We start from the raw sequence: 27,044 nt of genomic DNA on the forward strand, positions 1-27,044 counted from the left end.
ATGTAAATAAAGTCAGGACGCTGCGATGAAGAGTAGGTTGGGATGGGAGCCGGAGCTGCTCTGGAGTTGATGCGCAAGGAGGGCCTTGCTGAGGTAGCTTAAACGGAGCCCTTAAGGAGGAAGTGTTCCAGGGAACAGGTGCAGAAGCTCTGAAGCAAAAAACACTTAGGGGTGTGTGAGGAGCCCAAGGGGAGGTCCGTGGGGCTGGAACATCAGAGGCAAAGGGTGGAGGAGCAAGAAACAAAGTCATGAAATAGGAGAGGGAATAAGAGCCTGATACTTCAAGCTGCTGGCGAGCTACTTTATATGTAGTATTTTGAAGGCCAGAGGCAGCCGTAGAGTGACCCTCAAGTAATGTCTCATGTACACCTTTTTAACAATCCAGTAAGAAGGCTCAGCCCTGGCTGGTATGGCTCAGTGGATTGAACGCCTGCCTGCGAACTAAAGGGTCTGGAATTCAATTCCCAGTCAGGCCACATGCCTGGGTTGCAGGCCAGGTCCCCGGGTGGGGGCACGCGAAAGGCAACCACACATTGATGCTTCTTTCCGTCTCTTTCTCCCTCCCTTTCCCTTTCTCTAAAATAAGTAAAATCTTTTACACAAACAAACAAAAAAAAAAGGCTCAGCAGTGACTTCCTGCATGGTGACGGCAGCCTGGAATAGGATGGAGAGAAGTTGGGGCCCTGCGTGGTATGTTGGGGGCCCAGCCAACTTCCAGGGCTGGGCACTGGAGGTACTGGAGCGAGGGATCCCTGGACGGGAGTCTGGGTGCCGGCCAGCCTGGCGCAGCCCCGTGAGACCAGGTCGGGGTGGCGGATTTGACCTCGCACCTAGGCCACAGGAGTCGCACTCTGGAGACCCTTGATCCGCACATGGTTGTGAGGGAGGCAACTTGAGAAACCCAATAAGGTTGTTGTCCGAAGCCCAGCTAGCGAGGACCCGCGTGGCCTCGGGCAGGGGCGGGGCCCAGGCCACACTGCGCAGACGCAGGAGCTAGCCGCTTCCATGGCAGCGAGGCTCACGCGCCCCAGCAGCTCCGCAACTGTCGCGTCCCAGACTTCTGCTCCTCAGGACGCCCACCTCTGCGCCGGCTGCTGCCCTGGGGTCAGCCGAACCTCGTTTTCTCTGTCCCAGGCCCCGCCATGGGCGACCTGGAGCTGCTGCTGCCCGGGGAGGCTGACGTGTTGGTGCGGGGACTTTGCAGCTTCCCGCTGCTGGAGATGGGCTCTGGAGGGTGAGGCAGCTGAATCAAGGGGCAGGCAGAGTCATGGGGTCAGAGGCCTTGAGTGGGGGGAGTTCCGACATTGGAGGGAGGGGTTACCCAGCATGGAGGGGCCCCCAGGTAGGAAGGTAAAGCTCCCCGAAATACAGGCATACAATCCCGAGCCACCCGCCCCCCACCCGGCCCCTCAGGATCAGGTTACATTGTCATGGGACTCAGCCCCCACCCCGGTCCCACTGCACGCATGTGCACACACACACCCCCTCCCTGGGGCAGGTGGAGCCAGCAGCATGAGAACCTGGAGAAGCTGAACATGCAGGCCATCCTTGATGCCACGGCCAGCCAGGGCGAGCCCATCCAGGAGCTGCTGGTCACCCACGGGAAGGTATGCTGCCTTCCCCCGCTCCACCACTCTACCCCTGGGGCTGTTCTTCCCTCCATGGTACACCTGTCCTCCCCGGAGGAGGAGGGGGAGGAAGAGTGGGTGATACCTTTGATTTTGCACCCCTATTGGACACAACCCTAGCATGCCAGGCCAGGTGCAGAGTGTGGGGTCACTACAAAGATAGTCACGGGTCCTAGAACAGCCAAGACTGCGGAGTAAGGGCCCAGGTTCCAAAGGCATTCCTGAATAGACTTTCAGGCTGGAGGGGGCCCCACCGAAGTGGGGGTGGGACTCTGGTGTGGAAGGAGGCAGCCTTCCCGTTATGAGAAAGAAGGAGTTAGAAACCAGGATTGGCTTGGTTGGAACTTGAGCCAGGAGGTGGCACCAGTAGATGACGTGAGACATCACTTGACTAAAGGGTTCCTCTGCAAGGAAAAGGGGGGAGTCCCCTCCTGGGTGGAGTTGGAATGGGGCCCTGTGAAGGGCCCTAGCCAAGGGTGAGGCCAAGGTGCACAAGAGCCTTAGAAAGCCAGAAGACAAGGACCAGAGGGAGGGCCTGCACAGAAGGGCTGGTCTGAGAGGTACCTGAATGGGGGCAGAGAGGGCAGGGGCACACATACAAGGGGAGCCAGGCAAGGACCAGTCACAGGAGGCATGGGGGTACCCACAGAGATGTTGGGGACAGCTAGAAATGAAGGTCAAGGTGCAGGGGAGAGGTCAGGAAGGTATTCATGGGGTATAGGAGAGTCTAGAGGCCCAGGGGAATTTGAGGAGAGCTGGGCTAGGATGAGCCAGGGATGGAAAGGTTGCCAGGCCGAGGTAGGTCTTCTCATTCCTGTCCTTTCCTCTCCCCTCGAAGATTCCAACACTGGTGGAGGAGCTGATAGCAGTGGAGATGTGGAAGCAGAAGGTGTTCCCTGTGCTGTGCAAGCTGGAGGACTTCACGCCCCAGAACACGTTTCCCATATACATGGTGGTGAGCTGACCCGCTCTGCACCCCATGCCTGGGGTCAGAGGACTCTGGACTGGAGAGGATAGCTGCTAGTCCCCACCCCCCATCAGTAGCCCCAGACCTGTCCTCCTCTCTATCTGCCAGGTACACCACGAGGCCTCCATCATCAATCTCCTGGAGACTGTGTTCTTCCACAAGGTGAGGCACCAGTCCTTCCCACTGGCTACTGCCCCAGGCCAGGGCCTGGCAGCAAGGGGGGTTGTGTCTGGGGAGGGGGACATCAGAGAGAATGTTTCCCCTCCACCTGAGTCCAGGAGGTGTGTGAGTCAGCAGAGGATACTGTCTTGGACCTGGTGGACTACTGTCACCGCAAACTGACTCTGTTGGTGGCCCGGACTGGCCATGGTGGCCCCCCAGAGGAGGAGGAGTCCCAGAATAGCACCCCCATGCAGGTGGGCTGAGGTTCCCTGGGGTTGGCAAGGGCTAGACCCAGGCTCCCCGTGGCCTGAGCACCACGTGCTCTGCAGGAGCTCCAGAAGCAGGCAGAGCTGATGGAGTTTGAAATCGCGCTGAAGGCACTCTCAGTGCTCCGATACATCACTGACTGCGTGGACAGGTGGGCTCCCCTGCCTGGTCTGGGATCAGCGGTGGAAGACTGGGAGCCTGAGCCTGTCACCTCTGCTTATCTCTCACCACCCCCATTCCTAGCCTTTCCCTGAGCACCCTGAGCCGCATGCTTAGCACCCACAACCTGCCCTGCCTCCTGGTGGAACTGCTGGAGCACAGTCCCTGGAGCCGGAGGGAAGGAGGTAAGGTCCTCCTCCTCCTGCCTAAGCCTCGGCTTCCAGGATTGACAGGGATGGGCAGTGTACACCCAGGAAGACAAACTCTGCCCCTAGCCCACAGAGGACATCAGGATGGCTTGCCAGATGTGGGCCTAGACCTAGACTCTGCAGCAGGCAGGACTGAGAACTGCTACCAAGGACCCGCCGTGCTCAGGAGCAAGCAGCACTGCAGCATGGGCTAGTCCTGTGCCCAGGGCAGCGGTCAGTCCCCAAGCGCATGCAGCTGGCTCACTCGCAGAGCTTGCAACGCCTGCACCCACTATACTGGTTCCTCCCCACAGGCAAGCTGCAGCGATTTGAGGGAGGCTGCTGGCAGACAGTGGCCCCCGCAGAGCAGCAAAAGCTGAGCAAGCTGGACGGGCAGGTGTGGATTGCCCTGTACAACCTGCTGCTGAGCCCTGAGGCCCGGGCCCGCTACTGCCTCACAAGCTTTGCCAAAGGACAGCTACTCAAGGTGGGGACTCCTCCCATACCACCCCCACAGTCCCAGGGCTGCTCCTACCCCATCCCTGCTGTTTGCGTTTGCCCCACCCCACCTCAGCCCTAGTCCTATTTCCAGACCTTGGCCCTCAAGTAACACAGCAGTTAGTGGGATGTGGTCCCCCAAGGCACCCCTCAGCCCAGCCCAGGCCCTCCCTGTCTCCTGACCTTCTGGCCAGCACCATTTCACACTGGCCTCCCCTGTACACCCTTGCAGCTCCAGGCCTTCCTCACAGACACACTGCTCGACCAGCTGCCCAACCTGGCAGACCTGCAGAGCCTCCTGGCCCACCTGGCCCTGGCTGAACCCCAGCCCCCTAAGAAGGACCTGGTGTTTGAACAGGTAGGCACCAGGAAGTTAGCTGCTTGGGACCACTGCCCACTTTGCCAGCTCCTCCCTGCCACTCTCTGCTTCTCTCCCCCAGATCCCAGAAATCTGGGAGCGGCTGGAGCGAGAGAACAAAGGCAAGTGGAAGGCTATTGCCAAGCACCAGCTGCGGCATGTATTCAGCCCCTCAGAGCAGGACCTCCAGCAGCAGGCCCGAAGGTGAGGCCTGCTGAGCTGGCAGACAGTGTGGAATGGATGGGGAAGGCACGAGCATGGGTGGGGTGCTCCTGCGCCCCCGCCCACCAGGCCCAGACAGGCCCTCCTGACCCTTTACCCAGGTGGGCTGACACCTACAGACTAGACGTGCTAGAGGCAGTGGCTCCGGAGCGGCCCCGCTGTGCCCACTGCAGAGCAGAGGCCTCCAAGCGCTGCTCACGGTGCCAGAAGGAGTGGTACTGTTGCAGGTGAGGGTGTCCCAGGACTTGGGTCCCTAAGCCCCACCCTCACACCCCCCATGAGCACTGCATCCTCACTGGCCCACTTGCCTGCAGGGAGTGCCAAGTCAAGCACTGGGAAAAGCACGGAAAGACTTGTGTCCCAGCAGCCCAGGGTGACAGAGCCAAGTGAAGGCTGCAGCTGCTGAAGGCCGACCACCGCCACCCTCGGGAACTCAGCCTGGCCTCTGCTAGAGCCCCCACCTCCCAGGTGGAGCGGGCAGGCAGAGCTGAGAGGCAGTCCAATCTCCCCCAGCGAAGCACTCCCCCGTTTCCTGCCCCACCCAGCGGGGTAGGCTTAGGGCGCTGCCTCAGCTGGGGCAGGCTGTGGGCTGGGCAAGGGGAGAGGGTGAGGGCGAGGGCCGGATGTGGGGACCCTCTTCCTCTTGCACGGTAAAGTTGGCCTCCAGAAACCTGCCTGTCTCCGCATGGCCCTTTGCACACTCTCTTCGTCGTGAGGGGGAGGGGAGTAGCTCTCGGGATGAAGAGAGGGAAGGACAGGGAGGGCGGGGACTCAGAGAGAGTCCCCCACCGCTGCCCCCTCCGCCCCTCTCTGCCTGTGGGGCGACACAACCCTAGCGCCCAGGTTTCCATTGCACGGCTCTCTCCCACTGCTCTGCCGCGATCTCTGGGGCGGTGCTGCATCGAGACCCGCCCCGAGGTCCTGCCCGCCCCGCGATTGCTCGTTCCCAGAACTGGCCGAGCCCGAGCCAACCAACCGGGCCATGTCCACTGAGCCTGAGCTCATTGAGCTGCGGGAACTGGCCCCCGCAAGGCGCGCCGGCCCGGGTCGCACCCGTCTGGAGCGCGCCAACGCGCTGCGCATCGCACCGGGCACAGCACGCAACCCAGCAAGGCAGCCAGTCCTGGGCCGCGGCCACCGCTTCCAGCCTGCGGGGCCCACCACACACACGTGGTGCGACCTCTGTGGCGACTTCATCTGGGGCGTCGTGCGCAAGGGCCTGCAGTGCGCGCGTGAGTAGCAGCCCCACGCACTGTTGAGAGCTAAACGGGTGGTCAAAGGGCGGCACTGTCGCTGACAGACAAGTTGCGACGGAGAGGGTAGGCTGGGACGTCCCTGAGGACCAGGTCCGTTACCCTGACCCCATCAGGGAAGGGAGCAAGGGCACGTTTTATGTCCTTGCCACAGTGCACCTGTGTTTGGGGCACAGCTGGGCCGAGGCAGTTACCTGTGAATTCCAAGGTGCTGGTTTCAAGTTGCAAATCTTTAAAGTACCTTGGTCCTTTTTGAGAAAGGCTTTGTGCCTACCAGTCTCTTAAGTCCGAATTTTCAGGCCTGCCCCTTCCCAAAGATTCACTAACCATGTCCCCTCCCAGAATCCCTTGAGGGGACTTACCCACCTATGGGAGGAGGCCTGGAAAACGTTAGTACCTTGGGTGGGCCCCCTGCAAGCAGGAATTTTGTTTTCTTCATATAGCAAATACCTATCACAGACCAAGTCAGCTAGGCGCTACAGCATAAAACACAGCCACACACCCAAGGCCCTTCTGCCCTCTCTGGTACCAGCAGCAAGCTGGTAGAGCAGAGGTTGCTCTCCATGCCAGCTGCAATCACTTGGGATGCTCTTATAGCCATCCAAACCCCTCTGCTTGGACCCTCCTTCGGACCCGCTGAATCACTCACTGGGAGTGTACTCGCGATTTTTAAAAGCATCTTTCGAATACGCAGCCTGGGCTGCAAACCACTGCTCTAGACCATTTACGAACTGAAGGAAGGCGTTCTAGGCCTGCCTGCCTGTGTGTGCATGGAGACCTGCTCATTCGGCACAGGATTCTGTCCTGCATTCAGCTGGGAGGAGACACAGATGTGACAGAATACAAAGTATGAACTAGGGCTGGGACGTTGCAGTGTTCCAGAGAAATAAAGTGGCCATGGAAATTAAAAAAACCAAACCACAAACCAGGACAATTTCCATGTGTATCAGAGGCGGAAACAGGGAAGAAATGGAAGATGAGCTGGGGCTTCTTGCCTCATACAGCTGGGAGAATAGTAGCAATCTTCGCTGAGATGAGGAACTCCGGCGAGGGTATGGTGTGGTGGAAGAAAAGGGAGTTAAATTTCGGCCATGTTGGGTTGGAATGTCTGTTAGACACCCGAGTGAACATACCGACACATAGGGTTTGGTCTGAGGGTAGAAGTCAGTGGTGGAAGCCTTGGAGCTGGAGTGGGGTGAGCACCCAGAGCAGGAGACTGCACCCCCGGGACACTCTGCCATTAGATGTGGGAGTTGAGACAGAAGGAAAGGAGCTCAGCAGGAGCTGTGGGGAAGCAGGAGGAAACCGAGGTTGTGGGAGCCCCTCAGAACCGACGGGAGCAGCATCAAATGTTGCTGAGGAGGTGAGGATGGAGAAAGGACCGCGGGATTCGGCGGCGTTCGGGTTGCTGAGGACCCTGACCAGGGCAGTTTCCTGGAGGGAGGGGCAGGCCTGACTGCAACGGGTGGGGAGAGTGAAGGCCAGGAATGCGTGCGTGTAGATCAGAGATGATCGTTTTGGTCCGAAAGGAGTACAGACAGATAACAGCTCAAGCGGGGCACGGGTTAAAGCACTGCTTTTCCCTTCAAGGGCAGAGGACAGGGCTGACAATGTGGAAGAGGTAAATTCTGCCCCAGGCGCTGGAGCTCCAACTGTGGAGCCGGCCTGGATCCTTAACCGCCTGAGGCCTTCCTGCCGGTTTCCAGACCCGGGGAGGAGCGGGGGCGGGGCGGGGGGGGGTGTCTAACACTAGAATCTGTGTAGCAGTGGGCGGGAACATGGCCTCAAGGGCAGTTAGGCAGAGCCCAGCGGTCAACGTCCTTCACCCTGGGGCTTCTCTTCCATCCCTGGGACACCTCTTCCATCCCTGGCACACTTCTCGAAGGCAGCCGGAGCAATATGCCTCACGGGCAGGCCTCTCTGCAGATTGCAAGTTCACCTGCCACTACCGCTGCCGTGCGCTCGTCTGCCTGGACTGCTGTGGACCTCGGGATTTGGGCTGGGAACCGGCACTGGAGCGGGACACAAACGTGGTGAGTTTGGGACAAGGGGGCCCTACAGGCGAGGAGCGGCCCCATCTCGGGCATAACCTGGGGGTGGCCCACCACTCGACATGAGCGTTCTAACAGCGGATTTCCCCGCGGCAGGGGGCTAACCGCGCGCAGGCTCGAAGGGGTTCCGTGAGTGCTGCTGCCTCCAAGCGGATTGCCCAAATCGCCCAGGCTCGGTGCCCGCGCAATTTCCGCACCTTTCCGCATCCGGTCCTACGGCCACGCTGGTGCACATGCGCACAGGCGCGCGTGCTCCCACTTGTTCCCTAAAGGACCTGGGACCTGGGGGCGGAGCTGAGCTGAGCTGCCAGGGCGGTGAGATCATTCCCCACGACTCGGGGCGTGTGGCCCCGCCCCTCAAAGTTTCTCCACCAATGAGACGAGGACAAGATAGACCCTGCTGGCCAGGTTTCAGTGTTAACGTTTGCCGCGCGGACATTGGTCCCGGCGCACGCGCACACGGGCGCGCGCTCGCACTTCGGGCGGTGGTTGGCGGCTTCGGGCGTCCAGGGCTCGGTGAGCTAGCTGGCTAGCTAGCTGGCTGGTGGGCTTGGCGATGGGCGAGGCGCCCGTGGGGACGCCTTCTTTCGAGATGACCTGGAGCAGCACGACAAGCAGTGGCTACTGCAGCCAGGAGGACTCGGACTCGGAGCTCGAGCAGTACTTTACTGCTCGTACCTCGCTGGTGCGCCGGCCGCGCCGGGATCAGGTGGGGACCTGAGATTGCGGGCGGGGCGGAGGGCCGGGGGCGGTCACTGGTACTCCGCCCCTCCCCGGTAAGGTTACGCACTAGGAAAGTTTGCGGGCAGCCCCGCGCTCCCGTCAGCGTGGGTACCGGACCTGTCGGGGGCCAGCCCCTGTGTCAGCTCAGCGTGTTGGTCCTGGGTGCCCAGGCCTTACTCTCTGTCACAGACCGGTTGAACCAGGGGAAGCAGCTACGTGGCTTGAGGTAGACCAGGGACGGGCATTAGCCATCTATGACTAAAGCCGACTACGCAGTCTGGACTAGGACCTCAATTTCCGCCTTCGGGGGCTCCCTCCCGCTCTGGGAAGAAGCCGGGAGGAGGAAATGGAGAGGGAGGAGTCCTCGCCGGGAATTGAGAAGTGTTTTTAGGAAAGAGGCAGGGCATGGTCTGCACCCTTCCATACGCACCCCTGGATGGAGCCAGCTGAGTCTCCACCTCTTGCACGTCCTGGCCTGTCACCAGCTGCTGGAATGTGGAAGATTCTGATCCCCACTCTGGAGTGAATCCGGAGTGCCAGCTTTGGGAGCACATACACTGACATTGGAGCGGATCTGGAGATAAGGGGTTTAGAAATGGATGGAAAGGAAGCCTCCTCTTGGACTGTAAGCATCCAGGAGCACTTTATCCACAAGAGGTGGGGGAAGGCTAGATTGTAAAATACCTGAGGAGGGGTCGAGAGAGAGGGGTTACTTATCCAGGAGCTGCTGTGCCTCTTGGCATCTCCTAGGTGTCCCCTTGCTCAGAGACCTCTGTGCTGTGTGCCATGAGTGTGGCTGCCAGGCTCAGATGACTGACTGTTCTGGAACTGGCACAACCCAGGGAGCACCGTAGTCAGAGCATCAGAAAAGACACAGGGACTGTAAGGCTCTGCACCTGGCAGCAGTGTAGCAGAATTCCTTACATGAGCCAAGAGAAGGGAGCTGTAGTTTTTTTTTTTTAAGATTTTGCTTATTTTTTTTTAGAGAGAGGGGAGGAAGAGAGGAAGGAGAGGGAGAGAAATATCAATGGGAGAGAGAGACATTGATCAGGTGCCTGATCAGGTTCCTGACCAGGAACTGAACCTGCAACCCAGGCATGTGCCCTGACTGGGAATCAAACCAGTGACGTTTCGTTTTGCAGGATGTCGCCCAACCAACTGAGCCATACTGGTCAGGGCTGGATATTTGTTTAGATGAAAATTTTGTACTTCAAAAGCTCGGCCCAGAGCTTGTAGGCAAGATTTGAGTGTGGATCCCTGAAATTTTCTCTGTTCCTCAGGCCTGAGCCATTTTCCATTGTGGAAAGATGAGAAAACCACAAGACACTAACCAATTAAAAGGAGGCTAGGGAGTCCCAAGTTTTATGTAAAGTAAAACCATCAGTCACTATGGACAGTGGGAGAGTGGAGAGTTGGTTGCTATGGTGCAGGGATGGGAATTCTATGGTTCTGCTGTGCATCCCTCTGGGATGGTGGTTGGAATCCTCCTCCACTTTGGAACTGTAAAAAGAAACTTCCTCCTCTGAAATCCTGGTAGGACAGTCCAGTGCCTCCAGTCCATGTCCCTTGTTTCATGAGTAAATAAGCCGAAGGAGCTTCACCAGGAGAAGGAAAGGGGCTGGAACTGAGGTCACTGCCTCCCAGTCAGGGGGGCCCTGAACAACCTGGGAAGGGAAGAAGAAAGAGCAAGTTTTCTCACTCCCAGGCTGGAGCTCAGAGCCATCACAAGTAAGGGAAATAAGTTACTGCCATTCCTGTGCCTACCCGGACTGTGAACAGAACTCTCTCCCTTCCTGCCCTGGCACTAGGGCCTGCCAAGCTTTCCTCCTGTCCCTGGCACCCCTCTCGCCCTGGCACTCCTCCCTGGGGCACTGCTTCCTGTCCCCAGCCTCTCCTTGGGCCTGAACACACCCTCTCTTTATTCCTGGCCTCCAGCTGTCTGTTACCCCCATTTTCCAGAGCCCACAGCATTTGTTCTTACTAGTCTGATGGGTTTCCCACCGTCCCCAACAACATTAGTGCTAGTTTAGTTTTCACTGCTCTGTGCTCTTCTCCACCCAGGAGCCCTTTAGAAACTTGTGGAAGCAAAAAAAAGCTTCATTTCCCAACCCTCCCCCAATATTGGAGTCGCAATCTTAATCCTCAGCACCATGGGCTTGCTGGCTGCTGAATGGCAGCGGGTTCTCAGTGAAGAGCATACTGCTGTGGGCTCCACCCTATGTTCTCATCTGTCTCCCTGATTTGTCCCCATCAGATGATTTAAACTTAGGGGCCTCCAAAGCAGCAGTCAGAGAGAAGCTTGGCTGTCCTGGGCACAAGGTTATTCTATCAGAGACCTTCTGGCGACAACTCCCTTGGGACTCCGGACAAGGCATTAGTCAGCTGTGATGTCAGCTTTGTCTGTGACCCTCCCATTCCAACCAGGCCTATTTGACCTCAACAGGAAAGGAAGTAAGGCTGACGCAATGGGATTGAGGCAGTTGGGTAGAAGAACGTTCTTCAGTGCCCTGAATGCCCCGGTCTGGTCGTTACTCCACCTTTCTGACAGAATCCAATTCCAGGGGAAGTGGGGGAGGGGCTGCACGGCAGAACTACAATTTTTGCACTGAACACCCACACAGCAGGGAGGAGGGGCACAAACCTGCCTGCTTGGTGCTCATGGGGCAAGCTCGTTCAGGAGGCTACCTGTGCAGCCCGGGTCAAGAGCAAATGGGATGTCCCTGGTTCCTCACAATGTCTGGGACAAGTCGGGCTGGCCCCAAGGCCTCTTACCAAGGGGCATTCATGTTGGAGAGGCTGCCCTTCCCCTCCTGCCCGCTGGTGGCTGGGCTCCGGGTGCGCAGCAGTCATCACACTTTTCACCCTACCGTGGGTCATGGCCATTTGCCAGGGCAGAGTGGCCAAGCGGGCTGCCTTCTCCAGGACACACGCCACCCCATCTAACTAAAGTGCTGGGACCAGGCTGAGCAGTTGAGAGGTAGTTGTGCTGTACACAAGAGCCCTTCCTCAGATCCTTCCCTCTTTTTCTGGCCCCAGACCTTGTACCTGCAGTTGCCTTGGTTTTAAGGTACCTTTAGGGCCTTGCCCGGACTTGTACCCCATCAGGGGGCAGAGAGTAGCCCAATGATTCTGCCTTTGCTGTCTCCATCCATAGCATAGAGAACCAGGTGCAGTGATGGGCGCCTCTCCTCAGGCTCGAGCTCTGTCAGTTTCCAAAGTCCACCCAGGGGCCGTTTTTCAGAGCGGCCCATCCAGGGCTCACCATTCTGCTTGAGCCACGTGTGGCGGTAGGATGGGTTGCTTAAGAGTCTGTGCTGGCCTGTCTTTCAGGATGAGCCTGTGGAGTGGGAGACACCTGACCTTTCTCAGGCTCAGATTGAGCAGAAGATCAAGGAGTACAATGGCCAGATCAACAGCAACCTCTTCATGAGCCTGGTGAGCCGACAGCCTGGGAAGGGAGGTAGAGGAAGCCAGGAATCCAGCTGTGTGCCTGACGCCCAAGGGGTCACAGTGGGTGGGCCCAAGCAGTGGTTTATTCACACCCAGCCTAGTCCCATGGGGAATGGCAGCACCCAAATCTGTTCCTTCTCACTGGAACCTAGTCATGGTTCGGTTCTGTCCTCCAGAATAAGGACGGCTCCTACACAGGCTTCATCAAGGTTCAGTTGAAGCTGGTGCGCCCTGTCTCAGTACCCTCCAGCAAGAAGCCCCCCACCTTGCAGGATGCCCGGCGGGGCCTAGGGCGGAGCACAGCCGTGAAGCGCCGCACCTCCTTCTACCTACCCAAGGATGCTGTCAAGCACCTGCATGTGTTGTCACGCACGCGGGCACGAGAAGTCATTGAGGCCCTGCTGCGCAAGTTCTTGGTGGTGGATGACCCCCGCAAGTTTGCACTCTTTGAGCGGGCTGAGCGCCATGGCCAAGGTGGGCTCTCCACCTCATCCAACCTTGGGTGAGGGCGTAGATGCACGTACCTGTGCATGCAGGGGCCAAGGGGACTGGGCCTGCCTCTAATCAAACCCTCCCTTCCCCCTCCCCGATCCTCAGTGTACCTCCGGAAGCTGTCGGATGACGAGCAGCCCCTGCGGCTGCGGCTTCTTGCAGGGCCCAGTGAGAAGGCCCTAAGCTTTGTCCTGAAGGAGAATGATTCTGGGGAGGTGAACGTGAGTACACAGCCCCCCTTCCTTTCTTGGTTGTCACAGGGTAGGCCTGATAGGCTGCAGCCACAGTAAGACATGGAGGGGGGTAGGGGTGAAGGACAAGCCCTGCAAAGCCCTTCCAGGAGTGTGGGAGCCTTGTGGCTGAAATGAAGGACTCCTAGCCAGTTGTACCAAGGTCTAGGGCCTGTATTAAGAAGCCAGGAGACCTGTCTTGGTGCCCAGCTCTTTCCATTGTGGAAAGTCCTCAGGAGATGCAGGTGTCCATCTGACAAGTTGGTGATCCTAGACCAGGTCAAAGCTGCCCAGACAGACTCAGGACATCCTGGAGGCTCTCCTTCAGGCGCTGGGGTTTTTTACCTAGAAGCTTTCTGGCTCCAAGGTACTAGATCCATGGAGTGAGATTAGACTCAGAGTGTGTCATGACCATGGGTAACTGGGAACATCTGGTCTGGCTGCCCGTCTATGAGGTGACTGCCCTACTTTGTGGGCCCTGTCTTCTGCATGGACTTGGTGGGAATCCTAGCACAGACCATTTGGGCAAGAACCTAATATTAGAAATTCCTAACCCAGCTGTGTGACTGCGATGTTCCGGTCTTCTTGGGGGAGGGCTTGCTGGCTTGGCCATGCCCATTGCAGCCTTGGTCACCCTTCTCCCTGCAGTGGGATGCCTTCAGCTTGCCTGAACTACACAACTTCCTGCGCATCCTGCAGCGGGAGGAAGAGGAACATCTCCGCCAGATCATGCAGAAGTACTCCTACTGCCGCCAGAAGATCCAGGAGGCCCTGCATGCCTGCCCCCTGGGGTGACCTCTTGTACCCCTGGGTGGAAGGAGAGTAGGCAGCACCAAGGGCGGGCTGTGTGAGTGTGACAGGGCCCGTGTGGCCTGAGGAATGAGTGTGCATGGAGGCCCTCATCTTGCTGGCGGAGTGAACCCAGAGAACCGGAAAGGAGCTGGCCCCTGTGTCCACCAGGCTGTAGCAGAACATGGCTCTGCCCCTCTGCCCCTCTGCCATTCACGCACTAAGTCATAGTGGGCCAGGGGCGCCCTGGGAAGCGGCTCCAGTCTTACAGCAGGGGTAGAGCAGACAGAAATCTCCTTAATTCGTGTCTCAGATACGAGAATCTTGGAGACCCAGCAAATGGAATAGGGTCATGTTTGCAGGGGTGAGGACCCTCATCTATGGGGAAAGGTTGTATGTTTTGGGTCTTGAGTGGGGTCTCAGGACAAGCCCTATCAGAGCCAAGAGTGGGTGTTCAAGATGAGTCAGGCATCAAGGAAGTGTCTAGGTTTCCCCCACAGTGCCCACTGGTTCTGCACACATCCTGGAGTCAGGGTGTGCTCACGGCTCAGGGCTCACGGTGCAGCAACAGTGCCTCAGTGCCTCCGAGAAGGAAGTCCCTGGGCCCGGGGTCTGTGTGAGTGTGGGCACTGGCCCAGGTCCATGCCTCGTTTGCCGGTCAAAGCCAGGGTCTTTACTTCAGGTATTTTAATGATGTGTGTGAATGTATACTATTTTGTGGCCTCAGCTGAATGCCTCCTGTAGGGAAAGGGGTGGGGGTGATGGTCATCATCAGGGCCTGGGGCCTAAGAAAATTTGGCTGAATAAAGATTTAAGAATCTGCTGTCTGACACAATTTGAGTTTGCTATAGCAACAGAGTCTAACCTATTCCGGCGCTCTCTCCTCCATGGAATAAGCCATTATTCAGACTTAGACAGTGTTAAAAAAAAGATTTAAGAATCTGCATTTGGATGCTCTATTATGGGCTCTCAGCCCTGGTTGCCCTTTATGCCAGTGGCTGCCAAGGGTGATGAACAGACTCACAAAGCACCCTTTCAAAGTCACCATGGAACCAATTCCTGAAGAATTTAAGGTACAGATATGTAAGTCATTGCTTAGCATCCTGGGGCTCAGATCTTTGTGGGGGCAAGAATATTAGCTGCAGCTAGAGCTGAGGGAAACCACACACCCCGCAAGTTGTGAGAGGCGCCTCACCAAATATTTACTGAGCGACTGCTGTGAGCCAGACTCACACTCACGGCCCGGAAAGTAGTCGTCAATTCTTGTCTTCACCGAAGCACACCTTATGGCAGGTTTGGAAAGACAAGTAAATTTGAATTCTTCAGACCTGAATGTGGCTATATGACAACTGGCCAACTCCTCAATTTCCCAGTTTAGTTTCTTCTACAGGTGCAACAATGGTGATCACAAAATCGGTGTGAGAATAGAATGAGGCTAGACAGGCACCGTGAGGCCAGGCCTGGGGCTAAGCCCCGGAGAGCTGGTATAGGGGAACCCTGGTTATTGGGCAAGCCCACTGTACCTGACCTGGGGGGCGGCACGTCAGACACACCACACGCGCCAAAGAAGTCCGCAGGACTAGCCAGCCATCGCTTTCCTGGGTGGACGCTGCCCCAGCTGGAGAGTGTGGCTTGCCCGGACCTGACGTCTAGCGGTGCATGCTAGGATGCCTAACGTATGAGAGTGCCTATTGGTCCTCTCTGGGACGGACGATAAAAGCAGCCAATCAGAAAACAGCGTGAAGAACGTGCGGAAACGGAAATGAGGTTTCCGTGGAGACAGCGGAGCCTGCGGAAGACGGCAGCGGCTGTACCTTGGATCCAAGGCCGAGGCAGTGCATGGCTACGCTGATGGCCCTGTGAAAGCAAAGCGGCCGCGGGGTGCGCCATGCGCCGGCGGCCCTGACATGGGTGCCAGCGGCTCCAAAGCTCGGGGCCTATGGCCCTTCTCCTCGGGAACGGGGGGCGGCGGCCCGGAGGCGGCAGCTGCCGAGCAAGCTTTGGTGCGTCCGCGAGGCCGAGTCGTGCCCCCCTTCGTATTCACGCGCCGCGGGTAAGGGCGCGATTCCGCCCCGGGCAGCACAGGAAGGCGGCAGGTGCCCGCGTCATGCGTAGTTCCCAGGGCTGTATCTCCTGCCCCGAGCTAGGATGAGCCCCCTAGTTCAGGCCCCCTTTGGAACAAGGGATGCGAAAGCCGGCCAGTGGGTTCCTGAAGGCCTGGCTGCTCTTTAAGTCCTGCCTAGAAGAAAATTGGGCCTGTAGGTTGACCTGGAGGCCCCTTTATGCACGCTAGAGCTAAGATAGGCCTGTCCGAGACTTGAGGGCCTCTTCCCTTTATCTGTTAACGCCCAGCTTACCAGTTGAGGGCTCCTATCCTACCTCTCCCCCGATTCTTATGACGGGAGAATGACTCTTTGTTTCGGCTGTTAGTTACCGTTTCCAACAGTGGTGAGGTTGGACTTCTGAGGGTAGGGGTTGGGAAAGCAGGACTGGATCTTAACGTTGGGGGGTGGAACCTACAGAAAAAGAACCTCACCCAGATATGGTCTCCCGATCTGGAGTGCAAACCTCCTCCCGCTCCCCAGAGATCCAGACAGGAGCATTAGATTGACCTGGCCCTGATGGTCCCCTGGGGACTGACACTCACGTGATGCTAGAGATTTGGCTGTAGATACTTAAGGAGACCCAACAGTGGAGGTTTGGCTGCACCAACCACCTGGAGTGAGTGGGAAGGATGAAGCTTTTCTCCCTTTAGACTCCTTCCCAGCTCAGGCATCTGCTGGCTCAGACTTTGGACCTGGGCTGGTAGTGTCTCCTGGAGACTAATGTACTAATACCACCATCCTGCCCATTCTGGAATTCCTGGATAAAAGCAAGGGACTGATGCTGGAGTGGTTATTCTCGTGAAACAAACCAGTGAGGAGAACAGCCCTGGCTGCCTGGACAGTGTGCTCCAGTAAAGCCTCTCTTCTTGGGTCTGACGCAACTCCACTTCTTGTTTCCTTCTAGTAGGCTGCAGACCCTAAGCAAGAGACTTTGCAGGCATACTTCCCTTCCTCCCTCCTTTTGGGGATGGGCGCGCTTCCTGGTGGTCTGTGGCATTGACCATGAGGAGGCTGAGGCTCCAGCCCAGCCTGTTCCCCTTCTTCTTCACAGCTCCATGTTCTATGACGAGGATGGAGATCTGGCTCATGAATTCTATGAGGAGACAATCATCACCAAGAATGGGCAGAAGCGGGCCAAGCTGAGGCGGGTGCATAAGAACCTGATTCCTCAGGTGAGAGGCTGGGCAGTGGTCATAGAGCCTGTGTTGCGTGTATTGAGGCAGACCCAGGTGGAGTCTGCTGTCATTGTGTTGGTGCTTGGGGGAGGAGCTGGGAAAAACAGGAAGGCTTCCTGGAGTAGGGGCACCGAGATGACCCTCACTAGCCTCTGTTTTCATGGCAGGGCATCGTGAAGCTGGATCCTCCCCGTATCCACGTGGATTTCCCTGTGATCCTCTATGAGGTCTGAGCCTTGGGGTTGCAGGCCTAAGCGCCTCCTGCCTCAGCAAGACACCCTCAGGCTCAGGGTGTGGCTTCCATTGAGGCACCTAGGCTGAAGCCACAATCCTGAATAAACTCCATAGGCCTGCAGTCTTCAGCTGTGACCAGGGCTGTTCTGCAATGTTGGTTGGGTGCTGGTTTGCGGACAAGAGGTGGCTGGTGGCTGGTGAGGGCTAATGACAGAGTCACCAGCCCACCTTCCCCAGCAGTCCCGACAAGGCATTTGGCAGGGCATATGCTGATCTGGAACGCCTGGCTCCTGTGCTCTTGCTGGGCCTGCTTTCTTCCAAGTTTGCCCAGGGCCCAACCCTGTTAGGGGCTACAGCACTTTACAAGGTCTGCCTTCTTCCAGCCCCTGGGCTGTGGGAGCCGTACACAAGTGGGAACTTCCTTTCCCTCACTTCCTTTCCCCCTTCATTGGAGCTTTTTTGGCCGTTTGCTACCTCGATTCCTCCTCTGTTGGACAGAGGCTGGGGGCAACGCAAGCCTGATTCTTCCTACCTACCTGCCCCTGTGTTCCCACCCCGAGATTGATGGAGGGACAGTCTGCTGGCTGTTGATAGGAGGAGGCACTGGTATGGGAGGCATCTCCCTCTGCCCCTGACTGGGCAGATCCCACTGCAATGAGTTGTCGTCCTGTGAAGTCATGCTTCCTTCCTCCCCCGAGAGAGGGCACAGATGGGATCGGGAAGGGCCACAGATGCCTGTGCCTATCCAGCTGCTCCATCTAATCTTCCTTCTGCACCAGCCATCTCCTGCCCCCCCCCCCACATACAGATTGAGGACACCATCCGCCACCCCGTGGTGAGGGACGGCACCCTAGGGCAGGTACCAATTGGTCTGAGCCCACTACCCCTTCCCCTGCAGTATGTCCCTACCTTCAGGATCAGTCAGGAGAAAGTACTGGAGCCCCTGGGTAGGGACAAAGGGGAGAACCATAAAAGGATTACTTAAAATGTGAAAGTTTGTAAATAGTCTAGTGTGTAATGTTGTTGAGGCAGAGTCTGATTTCTCCGCAGAAATGACTTTTTTTTCATTGTTTAATTCCTTACTGTGCAAGCTCTGTGCTTCAAGACTGGGAAATGGTGTGGGGAGGGTGGCCTCCAATTTAGGAAGGCTGTTATTTGTTCAGTTTCAATAAAATTATTTGTAGACCCTGCATATGAGAGTGACATCCTCTTGGACTGTGACACCCAGCATCTAGACCACCACCTGGGTTCAGTAGGTGCCCCCTTGCTCCCCCCTCCAACTCTAGCAAGGCCCAAGGGTAAGCCGGAGTCCAGCCTGCGGCCATCCCAGCTATGACCAGCAGGTGGAGGTGTATTCACACATACCTCACCACAGGGCTCCTCTGGATGGCAGACCAATCTGTCTATATTGTTTTCAATAGCTGTGGACCCTGGGATGCTTCATTAGGGATGGGCCCCATCTGCCTAGCTTGAAGTGAGAACGTGACCTCAGATGGGTCTGGCGCAGCTGTCCTGTCCCAGCAGTGCCAGCTAACCCTACATGAGGCCACAGCCTGAACCCTATGGACCTCCAAGGCCCAACCTCAGGTGGCATCACGCCCTTGGTCTCCTGCCAGGCTTTACATCCCAAATCCACCTACCTCCTCCCAGGGCTGCCTGTGGATGCCACCAGGGGAGGGGGCTTGGGGCCTCTCTTCCAGCAGACAAGGCCCAGCCACCCAGTACTTCCCGAGCTCCTTGCCTCTAGTTGTCCCACCTGCAGCTGGCCCCCAGTGGACATGCAGCCTGCTGTAAGGCTGGTTCACTGCTAGGCCCAGCCCTTGGCCATTAGCTCAAGTTGCAGTCAGGAAGGAAGGAGGGAGTTCAAGCACACAGGGGAGTTAGTCTGCTATGCTTTTGGAGGGTTAGACTGTCAAGTCGGGCAGCGTCACGCTGTGCAGCCTAGACTGACAGCACTTCGGGCACCTGCCCATTTTCCCAATGAGATGTCAGGCACAAGGCCCTGTCTTCCACTGCCCCACCTACTGACTGCCCCAGGGACAGGCTTCTGCCATGCCAGATAATCTATCTCCCGTCACCACGGTCCTAGGGTGGGAGAACTCTCTGTGCTGACCCCAAAGCTGGAAACAATGGAGGTCAGGTTGTGCTTCCCCATTCCCTCCCACTGGGCTGTGCTCACTTCCTTCCTGAGGGCTGCCGGAGGAAGTATCCCTGCCCTGGGACAGTCTGGCCAGGTCTTTGTTTCCCCAGGGGCCCCCACCCTTGAAGCTTCCAAAGCCAGTGTCCCTTGTGGAGTCAGCACAGTGGCACAGGGACACCACCCTCCATGCCATGTCTTGGCCTCCTTAGTCCTCAGGGGCAGACTCCAGGATCTGTGCCCATCTCCCCCAGACACCAATTTTACTCAGCCTCTGTGAGGGACCAGGCCCGGGTGTCAGAGAAGTGGGCCAGTAGGGGAAAGGCAGGGGTGGGGGGGTAGGTTCAGAGTGATTTGAGGGTGTGCAAATTTACATGCCCCTTGCTGGGACTCCACTGTAGCCTCCCCAAGGTCAGCGCATTACAGACCCCCCCTTCCCACAGGAATATATATACCCCTTTCCTCACGCATGTTGTGAGCAGCCCCCTACTCTACAGAGTCTAGGTGCAATCCACACAGGAATGACCCCCTGCAGAAACCTCCCAGCCTCTGCCCCACCTCCCACCCGCCACAGGCACACACATCAACATTACCACTCCATCATCACACTTGGGACACTTCCTTCCCTTGGGACACTTCCGCTCCCCGTGGAAAAGAGTTGACTCAGCTCCTGGAATTTCTGCCAGCTCCTTCCCGTCTTCATCACCTGCTTGTGGGAAGTCAACTGAGCATCCCCCAAGTAGTCTGACCCCCCCCAAACCACCACCTCTGGGGCCCTCTCAGGTTACTGGATTTTAGAGTGGGTCTCAGATCCACTCGAAAGGCGCCCAAGGGAAACGCGGCAATAGGAGCATTCAGGGTTACGGAAGCAGCCGGGATGGGGGAGGCTGGCATCTGAGTGTGGTCCCACAGCCTTCCTGTCACCTGGCACGGTTCTCCCTGGTCGGGGCCTACTAGAGGAAGTGTGGGGAGGGCAGCCAGTAGGGCAAACCGTAGGGAAACGTGGTCAGAGCGGTTCCCTCCCCCTCGCCACTCCCGGCCCTCTCCCTCAGAGGGGCAGCAGGAAGTGAGGAGAAAGGGCTGGGGTGGGAGGCGGGAGCGGGTGGGAGGGGGATGGGGTTTATCAAGTCGCCGGCAGACTGCCCAGTGGGCTGGAGAGGCTCATCCCGAGAACCAGGGCGGTCTCTCACCTACGGGCCGACAGACGCAGGTGAGCCCAGCGCAGACCATGCGTCTGCGCCCCCCATATCGGCGCTCGCAGCAGCGCTCTCTGCCTCTTCCCTATTGCTTGCGGGCCGGGAGAACGGCTGGCGGTGCAGATACCAGACCTCTGCTGAGCCCAGCACCTCAAGGGGAGAGGATCTAGGAAAAGGCAAGGAAGTCTCGCCCCAGCTCAGCTGCAATCCCGCTCCCAGGGGGTGGGGCTCGCGGAGAGGGTAAAGAAGGCTCAGGATTCCGGGCTGAGGCCCGGGAGAGCCCCTGTGGCGGGGCCGGCATTCTCCCCGGTTCCCACCAGGAACTTCTGCAAGAGTGGCAGCCTCCTCAGGGTTGAAAGGAAGCCTTGGGGATCCCACAGCCCCACCCCGAGACTGAGCAGGAGGGGACGGGAGCCCAGAGACTGGCCCTGTTCCTGGAGCGGGAGTGGGGGTGCCCTACCCTCAAGGCCGGCTGGCCTTACCGGCCCTCAGTCGGCCGGCCAAGCTGAGACCAACAGCTCGTGTTGCCAAGGCAACCAATGCATCGGACCAACCCAGAAAGGGCTAAGGCGGGTGCTCTGCCCGGTTCCCGGTCAAGCAGGGGGCGGGGCTCCCCTTCAGACCTTGAATGGAGGAGAGTCCCGACCTGTAAGGGTCTGCTGCGGTGGGAGGCTGGAGATCGGTACTGGTTACCGTCCCGCTTTCCACACCGAGGGAGCCCCAGGGCTGGGGGCTTCACTCAGAGGTGCAGAGCCCCATTTAACCAAGGCCTCGGGGGCCCACAGCACCTCCTCACGACTGAGCCGGGGAATACCACCTACTTTATTCCCTCCCGGATCCCAGTTCTTTGGCTGTCCCTTTAAGGGGCTGGCCTCGCCGTGGAAGGAATGTACCACGGGCTGCAGGCTGCGGGGGGGGAGTGAACCCGGGTTGACTGGCGCTCGCAGCTGGGCTCCACAAGAAGTCCTCGATCGAAGGGGCCTGGCGGTCCCAGATGAATGGCCACGTTCCTCGGCCTAGGATCTGGGGACTCTGAAGCCTGAAACACGGCATTGGCGGCGCGAAAATGGGGGCACACCTTCCCGCCACGGCCGTAAGTCCTGCTCCGGGCACGCCTCCGTGCTGGATTCTTAAAGGGCCCAGGGGCCCGGGGGCGGAGCCAGCAGAGGCGCCGAGCCGGGGCCGTGCCCGGGCGAGCGGCCGGAGTGGGCTGGGCTGGGCCAGGGATGGCGGTGGCTATGGCACGGGTCCCGGCGGTACCCAGCGCGAGGTGAGGGCGGGCAGTGCAAGCCTGGAGGCTCTCTCCCACCAGGGGGCTGAGTTCCGAACCCCCAGGGGAGCGGCCCAGGAACCCCACCCCCACTGGGCTGGGCTCAGACCCCACGTGCGGGGCGGGGGCGGGGTCCCGCACAAAGGCCAGGCGGAGGGAGCTCTACCCCGACCCCCCTGGCGGCAGTCGCGCGCATTCCCTGTGGCTGTGGAAGGAAGGGCCGGTCTGTCGGCGCCGCCGTGGGAGGTCTGCTGCCCCTTTGTCCTCGCGGGGCTTCCACCAAGCTTGGTAGAGTGTCTGCACTGGGGACAAAGTCCTGACAGCCTCCCACTTCTACCGGGCGGGTGTTACACAGATACTAGCTAGCTCCGTGGCTGCCCCCTCAGCTTGCTAGCCGCTTCAGGAGCTGTGCCCTGCCTTAACGCAAATGCTGTCGTTTCTCTGGACCAAGAGTTTTTTGCCGGGTACACAGTGGGCCTCGGGTTCTGGGCTCTTTGAAATAGTGGGTGTGCTGGATGGCATGCGGGCAGGTGTGTGTCTCTAGGCAGCGAGCCACTTGTAGCTAAATTCGTTCAAATCTCGGAGGGATCATAGACCTAACAGAGGTCCTCTCGTAGCTATGGGCCACCTGCTCCAGGAAAGAGACCTATGCTCCCGCAGTGAGTTCCCAGGGTGTCTTGCCTGCTCCTCGGTGGCCTGTGGTCTCTCAGACCTATAACAGCCATGTACCAGAGTCTGAAGAGCCCTGGACACAGTGCCCCATCAACATAGGCTTTGGGAGTGTGGATGGGTTTAGGGTTGGCACCTCCAAGATTCTCTCGACTGATTTGCGCTCTCCACCCTTCTCTCAGTTCCTGAGCTGGTGCCAGGCAGGTGACACTGTCTTCCCGTAGCCCCCAGCATGTGGGCAGGCCTGAGCCCAGCCGGCACACTGGCCCTGGTGTTGACCGCATGGGCCACGGAGCTCAAGCCCACAGCACCACCCATCTTCACAGGCCGGCCCTTTGTGGTAGCGTGGGATGTGCCCACACAAGACTGCGGGCCACGCCTCAAGGTGCCACTGGACCGAGAGGAGAAAGCCTTCGATGTGAAGGCCTCACCTAATGAGGGTTTTGTGAACCAGAACATCACCATTTTCTACCGGGACCGGCTGGGCCTGTATCCACACTTCGATTCCACGGGGAAGCCTGTGCACGGTGGTGTGCCACAGAACGTCAGCTCTTGCGCACACCGGAAGATGATGCAGGACCACGTTGAGCACTACATTCGTAGACAGGAACCCGCAGGGCTGGCAGTCATCGACTGGGAGGACTGGCGGCCTGTGTGGGTGCGCAACTGGCAGGACAAGGACGTGTACCGCAAGTCGTCACGCGAGATGGTGGCCAGCCGCCACCCCGACTGGCCACCAGACCACATCATTAAGCAGGCGCAGTACGAGTTTGAGTTCGCTGCCCGGAAGTTCATGTTGGACACGCTGCACTTTGTCAAGGCAGTTCGGCCTCAGCACCTCTGGGGCTTCTACCTCTTCCCCGACTGTTACAACCATGACTACGTGCAGAACCGGGATACCTACACGGGCCGCTGCCCGGATGTGGAGGTCTCCCGGAACGACCAGCTGGCCTGGCTGTGGGCCGAGAGCACGGCCCTCTTCCCCTCGGTATACCTGGATGAGATACTCGCTTCCACTGCCCATGGCCGCAACTTTGTCAGCTTCCGTGTTCAGGAGGCCCTTCGCGTGGCTCGCACCCACCACGCCAGCCACGCCCTCCCAGTCTACGTCTTCACGCGGCCCACCTACAGCCGCACGCTCACAGGCCTTAGTGAGGTACGTGCCTCCCAGGGTCCTGCCTTTTTCCTCGAGAGCCGCTGCTGCTCTGCTTATCAGAGGGCTTCTGCCCCATACTGTACTTGCTGCTCTACATCCCCTCCCCTATGTCCCTCTGTAACCTTGTGACAGGGTGGTATCATCAGTTCCGTTTTGCAGATTGGAAAAATAAGGCTCAGAAATGCTGAGAAATTTCCCCAAAGCTTGCCAGCAAATCTAGGGCAGAGTAGGGACGTGGGCCCAGGCATTCTGACTTTGGAGTCTGTCTCAATGGATACATCCTGGGCTCCGGTGGGCCTTTGGCTTGAGAGACAGAGGACCAAAGAGGGCGTGGAAGTGGCCTAAACACTTAAGAGAAAGTGAAATGGAGCCTCTTCTCGGGAATGAGAAAGAGGGCTGGGCCAGGGAGTGGTCACCAAGTCCGAACAGGCTGGGACCTGCCTGCCCTGTCTGTCCTTCCCTGTGGTCTCACTCCCCCCATGACCGGCCCCTACCCACACAGATGGATCTCATCTCCACCATTGGCGAGAGTGCTGCCCTGGGCGCGGCTGGTGTCATCCTCTGGGGCGATGCAGGGTTCACCACCAGCACGGTAAGTAAGACCCACCAGCCTCCTGGGACTGCAGAAAGAGGGTGTCGGGGCTTTTGGCTGCCAACCTCAAGGTGAGCAGACCGTCTGCCCCTTGTCTGTCTCCCACCCAAGATATCCTTGGTCTTGACAGAGAAGACAAGGTCCCCTCCCCGGCCTGCCCTGCTGGGCTGCAGCCTCTTCCCCCTTCCTCATCACTGTAGAAGCAGGGACAGTGAGGGCTCAGACACGTGTGTGCGTACACATGTGTGCATCAGTTAAAGAAAGTGCAGTCACTGCATTGTGGATTCAGAGTTTCCACCTGGGTCTGGGCTGAGGCAGCTGACCTTGATTCCTGGCTTCTGCCCCCAGGAGACCTGCAAGTACCTCAAGGATTACCTGACTCGGCTGCTGATCCCCTACGTAGTCAACGTGTCCTGGGCTGCCCAGTATTGCAGCTGGGCCCAATGCCATGGCCACGGGCGCTGCGTGCGCCGAGACCCCAGCTCTAGCACCTTCCTGCACCTCAGTGCCAGCAGCTTCCGCCTTGTGCCTAGCCACGCATCTGGTGAGCCCCCGCTGCGACCCGAGGGAGAGCTCAGCTGGGCCGACCGGGACCACCTGCAGAAGCACTTTCAATGCCAGTGCTACTTGGGCTGGGGCGGCAAGCAGTGCCAGTGGGACCGTAGGCAGGCAGCCGGAGGTGCGGGAGGGGCCTGGCCTGGGGCCCACCTCGCCGGCTTGCTGCCTCTGTCTGCCATAGCCCTCACCTGGACTTTGTAGGGATCTCTCACCTGGCTTCCGGGCAAGCTGGCCTCTGCCACAAGCGTTCTGCCGGGCATATAGGAGCCTACAAGGGGTGGGCAAATGAGTCCAGATGGGGCAGAGCCCCTGGGATGCCCAGTAGGGTGTCCAAACCAGCTCTCACCCCCCTGTTCTAAGGGGGAGGGGCAGTCCCTGAGAAGCCCCTCCTCTCCGTGCCAGAGAGGAAGAGGGGAATGGCCGGGGAGTACCTGACCCTACTCTCCTGCCCCAGAATAGTTTATTATTATTATTATTATTATTATTATTATTTTGGAGTCTCTTTTGTAAATTAAATATAAAACAACTACTTCTGTGCTTGGACTGTCTGCACTTGGGCCAGGGTGTGTGAGAGTGATTCCAGAGTCTTCCATGAGGTTTGAGCCCAGCTCTGCCCCTGTGAAACCCTCTGCTAGAGACTTCTTATCTGTAACCATGTTCGCGGGGACCCAGAGGCCTGGAGCTGCCCTCTCTGCAGCTGGCCTGCTGGAGCAGCAGCCGCTGGCAGTGGAGGGACGCACGCCAGCCCAGTGCCAAGGAGCTTCGGTTCTCCATATGGATTGGAATGCAGTCGAGCCCAACTTTCTGTGAGCGATGGGACTCTGCCGCTCCTACTGGCCCCTGTATCCCCAGCTGGGCCAGTGCCAGCCGCCTCGCCTTGCCCACCCAGGGAGAAAAGGGGAAGTGGGTGTTTGATCTTCCCCGGCCGGGCAAACAGCCAGACCACCTCTCCCTGCTATCCCCACAGGCCAGGGCGTCTCCTCCCAGCTCCCAAGGACAGTGGACTTCAGCCACACACACACCTCTCCCCTTCTGGGTCACAGTCCTCCATGGGGTATGGTCGGAGGAGGCCAGCAGGGGTTGGGGTCCGAATGCTGAGGCTCTGTCCCCATCCCACTGTTGACACGTGGTGGCACAAGAGGGAGGCACCCAGAGTCTGGGAGCAGAGGCACCCTCCACGGTTGGCCCTGTCCTACCCATAGGAAAACATGGCTGGTCCCCACCTGTCCCAGAGGAAGGAAGACCCAGACCAGCCCTGCCCTGCTTCTACCCACACACACACCTGGGGATTACCCTGAGGGGGGGGCTCTGCCCCACCCCCACCATCCCACTAGCCCCTGGGTGCCCCTGTCCTAGCCAGAGATGACAGCCCTGCCCTCAAGTCACACCGGCTATGCAGAGACAGGTTCAAAAAGCAGCCTGCTGGTGAGGAGGGCAGGCAAGCCACAGGGATGCACGAAGTCTCCTGGAGGAATCTCCACCAGGAGTTTGCAAGGCAGAGGGGGAGGCTTGGTGTGAGGGACAAAGTAGGGGCAAAGGCTAAAGGGAGCTGAACTGGCTGGGACAGTGGCAGCACAAGGCTGGGAGCAGACTGGCGTCTGAGGCAGGCAGGGCAGCCTGCAGCAGGGCCTGCCGACCGCCCCACAGCAGCAACTACCTGGCCTGTTTGGTAAACCACACACACTTGCCAGTGCTGGGCCCACTGCTAGGGACACATCCGTGAGCCACGCCCGACAGTGGCCCCGGTTCCTATCTGGGGATGGCAGTGTGGAGGGAAATGCCCAGTGGGCGTGAGGACCAATCCAGGTGCTGGGCCGTGGAGAGCGCTCACCAAGGCGCATTCAGGTGAGGTTCGGGGAACAGAAGCATGGCCCAGCAAATCACACTCTACTTGCGCTGTACAGCCATCTCTCCTCCCTCTGGCTGCTGATGGCAGAGAATGGGGAGAAGGGGCTGTGGGAGCACTGGGAGGGTGATGTCAGGTCACCTGGTGGAGAAGAGTGCCCGGTGGCAGACCAGATGTTGGAACCATGGGAGGGAGTGCAGCTGTGCGCTGTCCCCCTCGACGTCTGTAGCCTCCCCGCACACAGGCAATTAGGGCACACCTGTGACCTCACCACACAGCTGGGACCTCTGCACACACATAACCCCTGTGTGTGAGCGAAGCTGTGAACCCCACGTGTGTGACCTTTACACAGCTCTGACCTCTCCAATAAAAAAACCTGTGACCACCTCCCATCACTTCCCCAGGGGGACCTGGAAGACAACCTGGAGAAGGTGCAACTTGAGACAGCTGTCCTGTGGGTGGCTGTGGGGCAGGGGCAGGCGGGGGATGGGGACTGAGGTGACTCAGCGTCCTGAGGTATACATAACCAGAGAGAACAGGAAGGGCTGGACCATGAAGCTGGACTGACCTGTCAACAGCTGAGAAAGTACGTGCCTGAGAAGAATCAGTTCTGTATTTTTAGCCTCTGCACTGGCCTGAGATGGTTAGATGTGTGGCCTGGACAGTGGA

The 27,044-nt window shown here is 58.5% G+C and overlaps 4 protein-coding genes, 1 long non-coding RNA gene and 1 pseudogene across 12 annotated transcripts; 5 read left to right on the top strand and 1 right to left on the bottom strand.

Moving 5' to 3' along the window:
* Positions 1-842: 842 nt before the first annotated feature.
* ZMYND10 (zinc finger MYND-type containing 10) lies at positions 843-5,211 on the top strand. 2 transcript variants are annotated; one of them, XM_037049643.1, is made up of 12 exons: positions 848-1,234; positions 1,499-1,607; positions 2,467-2,583; positions 2,704-2,757; positions 2,874-3,011; positions 3,087-3,175; positions 3,268-3,368; positions 3,686-3,858; positions 4,102-4,227; positions 4,310-4,431; positions 4,551-4,676; positions 4,764-5,211. In XM_037049643.1, exons 1-12 carry the CDS (start codon positions 1,143-1,145, stop codon positions 4,837-4,839), a joined length of 1,323 nt encoding a protein of 440 aa, XP_036905538.1. In that variant the 5' UTR covers positions 848-1,142; the 3' UTR covers positions 4,840-5,211. The 2 variants fall into 2 exon arrangements, with proteins under 2 accessions (XP_036905539.1, XP_036905538.1); XM_037049644.1 differs by lacking the exon at positions 4,764-5,211 and having other exon boundaries at positions 843-1,234; positions 4,121-4,227; positions 4,551-4,668.
* Positions 5,212-5,292: 81 nt separating this feature from the next.
* RASSF1 (Ras association domain family member 1) lies at positions 5,293-14,260 on the top strand. Of its 3 annotated transcripts, XM_037049647.1 has the most exons (6): positions 5,293-5,681; positions 7,629-7,735; positions 11,807-11,911; positions 12,103-12,400; positions 12,524-12,639; positions 13,297-14,260. In XM_037049647.1, exons 1-6 carry the CDS (start codon positions 5,432-5,434, stop codon positions 13,441-13,443), a joined length of 1,023 nt encoding a protein of 340 aa, XP_036905542.1. In that variant the 5' UTR covers positions 5,293-5,431; the 3' UTR covers positions 13,444-14,260. The 3 variants fall into 3 exon arrangements, with proteins under 3 accessions (XP_036905542.1, XP_036905540.1, XP_036905541.1); XM_037049645.1 differs by lacking the exons at positions 5,293-5,681; positions 7,629-7,735 and adding an exon at positions 8,028-8,462; XM_037049646.1 differs by lacking the exons at positions 5,293-5,681; positions 7,629-7,735 and adding an exon at positions 8,491-9,101.
* LOC118989686 (uncharacterized) lies at positions 14,254-14,356 on the top strand (annotated as a pseudogene).
* A 203-nt stretch (positions 14,357-14,559) lies between these two features.
* Positions 14,560-18,143, top strand: TUSC2 (tumor suppressor 2, mitochondrial calcium regulator). The gene is made up of 3 exons (XM_037049649.1): positions 14,560-15,490; positions 16,594-16,714; positions 16,885-18,143. Exons 1-3 carry the CDS (start codon positions 15,345-15,347, stop codon positions 16,948-16,950), a joined length of 333 nt encoding a protein of 110 aa, XP_036905544.1. The 5' UTR covers positions 14,560-15,344; the 3' UTR covers positions 16,951-18,143.
* Positions 17,998-20,364, bottom strand: LOC118989448 (uncharacterized). The gene is made up of 2 exons (XR_005067010.1): positions 20,283-20,364; positions 17,998-19,794 (listed from the first exon to the last, which is right to left on the bottom strand). It is a non-coding gene; the product is annotated as an uncharacterized LOC118989448 (long non-coding RNA).
* Positions 20,210-25,747, top strand: HYAL2 (hyaluronidase 2). Of its 5 annotated transcripts, none has more exons than XM_037049638.1 (4): positions 20,210-20,298; positions 22,406-23,379; positions 23,882-23,971; positions 24,320-25,747. In XM_037049638.1, exons 2-4 carry the CDS (start codon positions 22,456-22,458, stop codon positions 24,728-24,730), a joined length of 1,425 nt encoding a protein of 474 aa, XP_036905533.1. In that variant the 5' UTR covers positions 20,210-20,298; positions 22,406-22,455; the 3' UTR covers positions 24,731-25,747. The 5 variants fall into 5 exon arrangements, with proteins under 5 accessions (XP_036905533.1, XP_036905536.1, XP_036905537.1 ...); XM_037049641.1 differs by lacking the exon at positions 20,210-20,298 and adding an exon at positions 20,348-20,524; XM_037049642.1 differs by lacking the exon at positions 20,210-20,298 and adding an exon at positions 20,979-21,377.
* Positions 25,748-27,044: the final 1,297 nt, after the last annotated feature.

Source organism: Sturnira hondurensis, unplaced genomic scaffold, assembly GCF_014824575.4.
Source record: "Sturnira hondurensis isolate 20B ecotype Veracruz unplaced genomic scaffold, ASM1482457v3 Scaffold0006496, whole genome shotgun sequence".
Classification (NCBI taxonomy): domain Eukaryota; kingdom Metazoa; phylum Chordata; class Mammalia; order Chiroptera; family Phyllostomidae; genus Sturnira; species Sturnira hondurensis.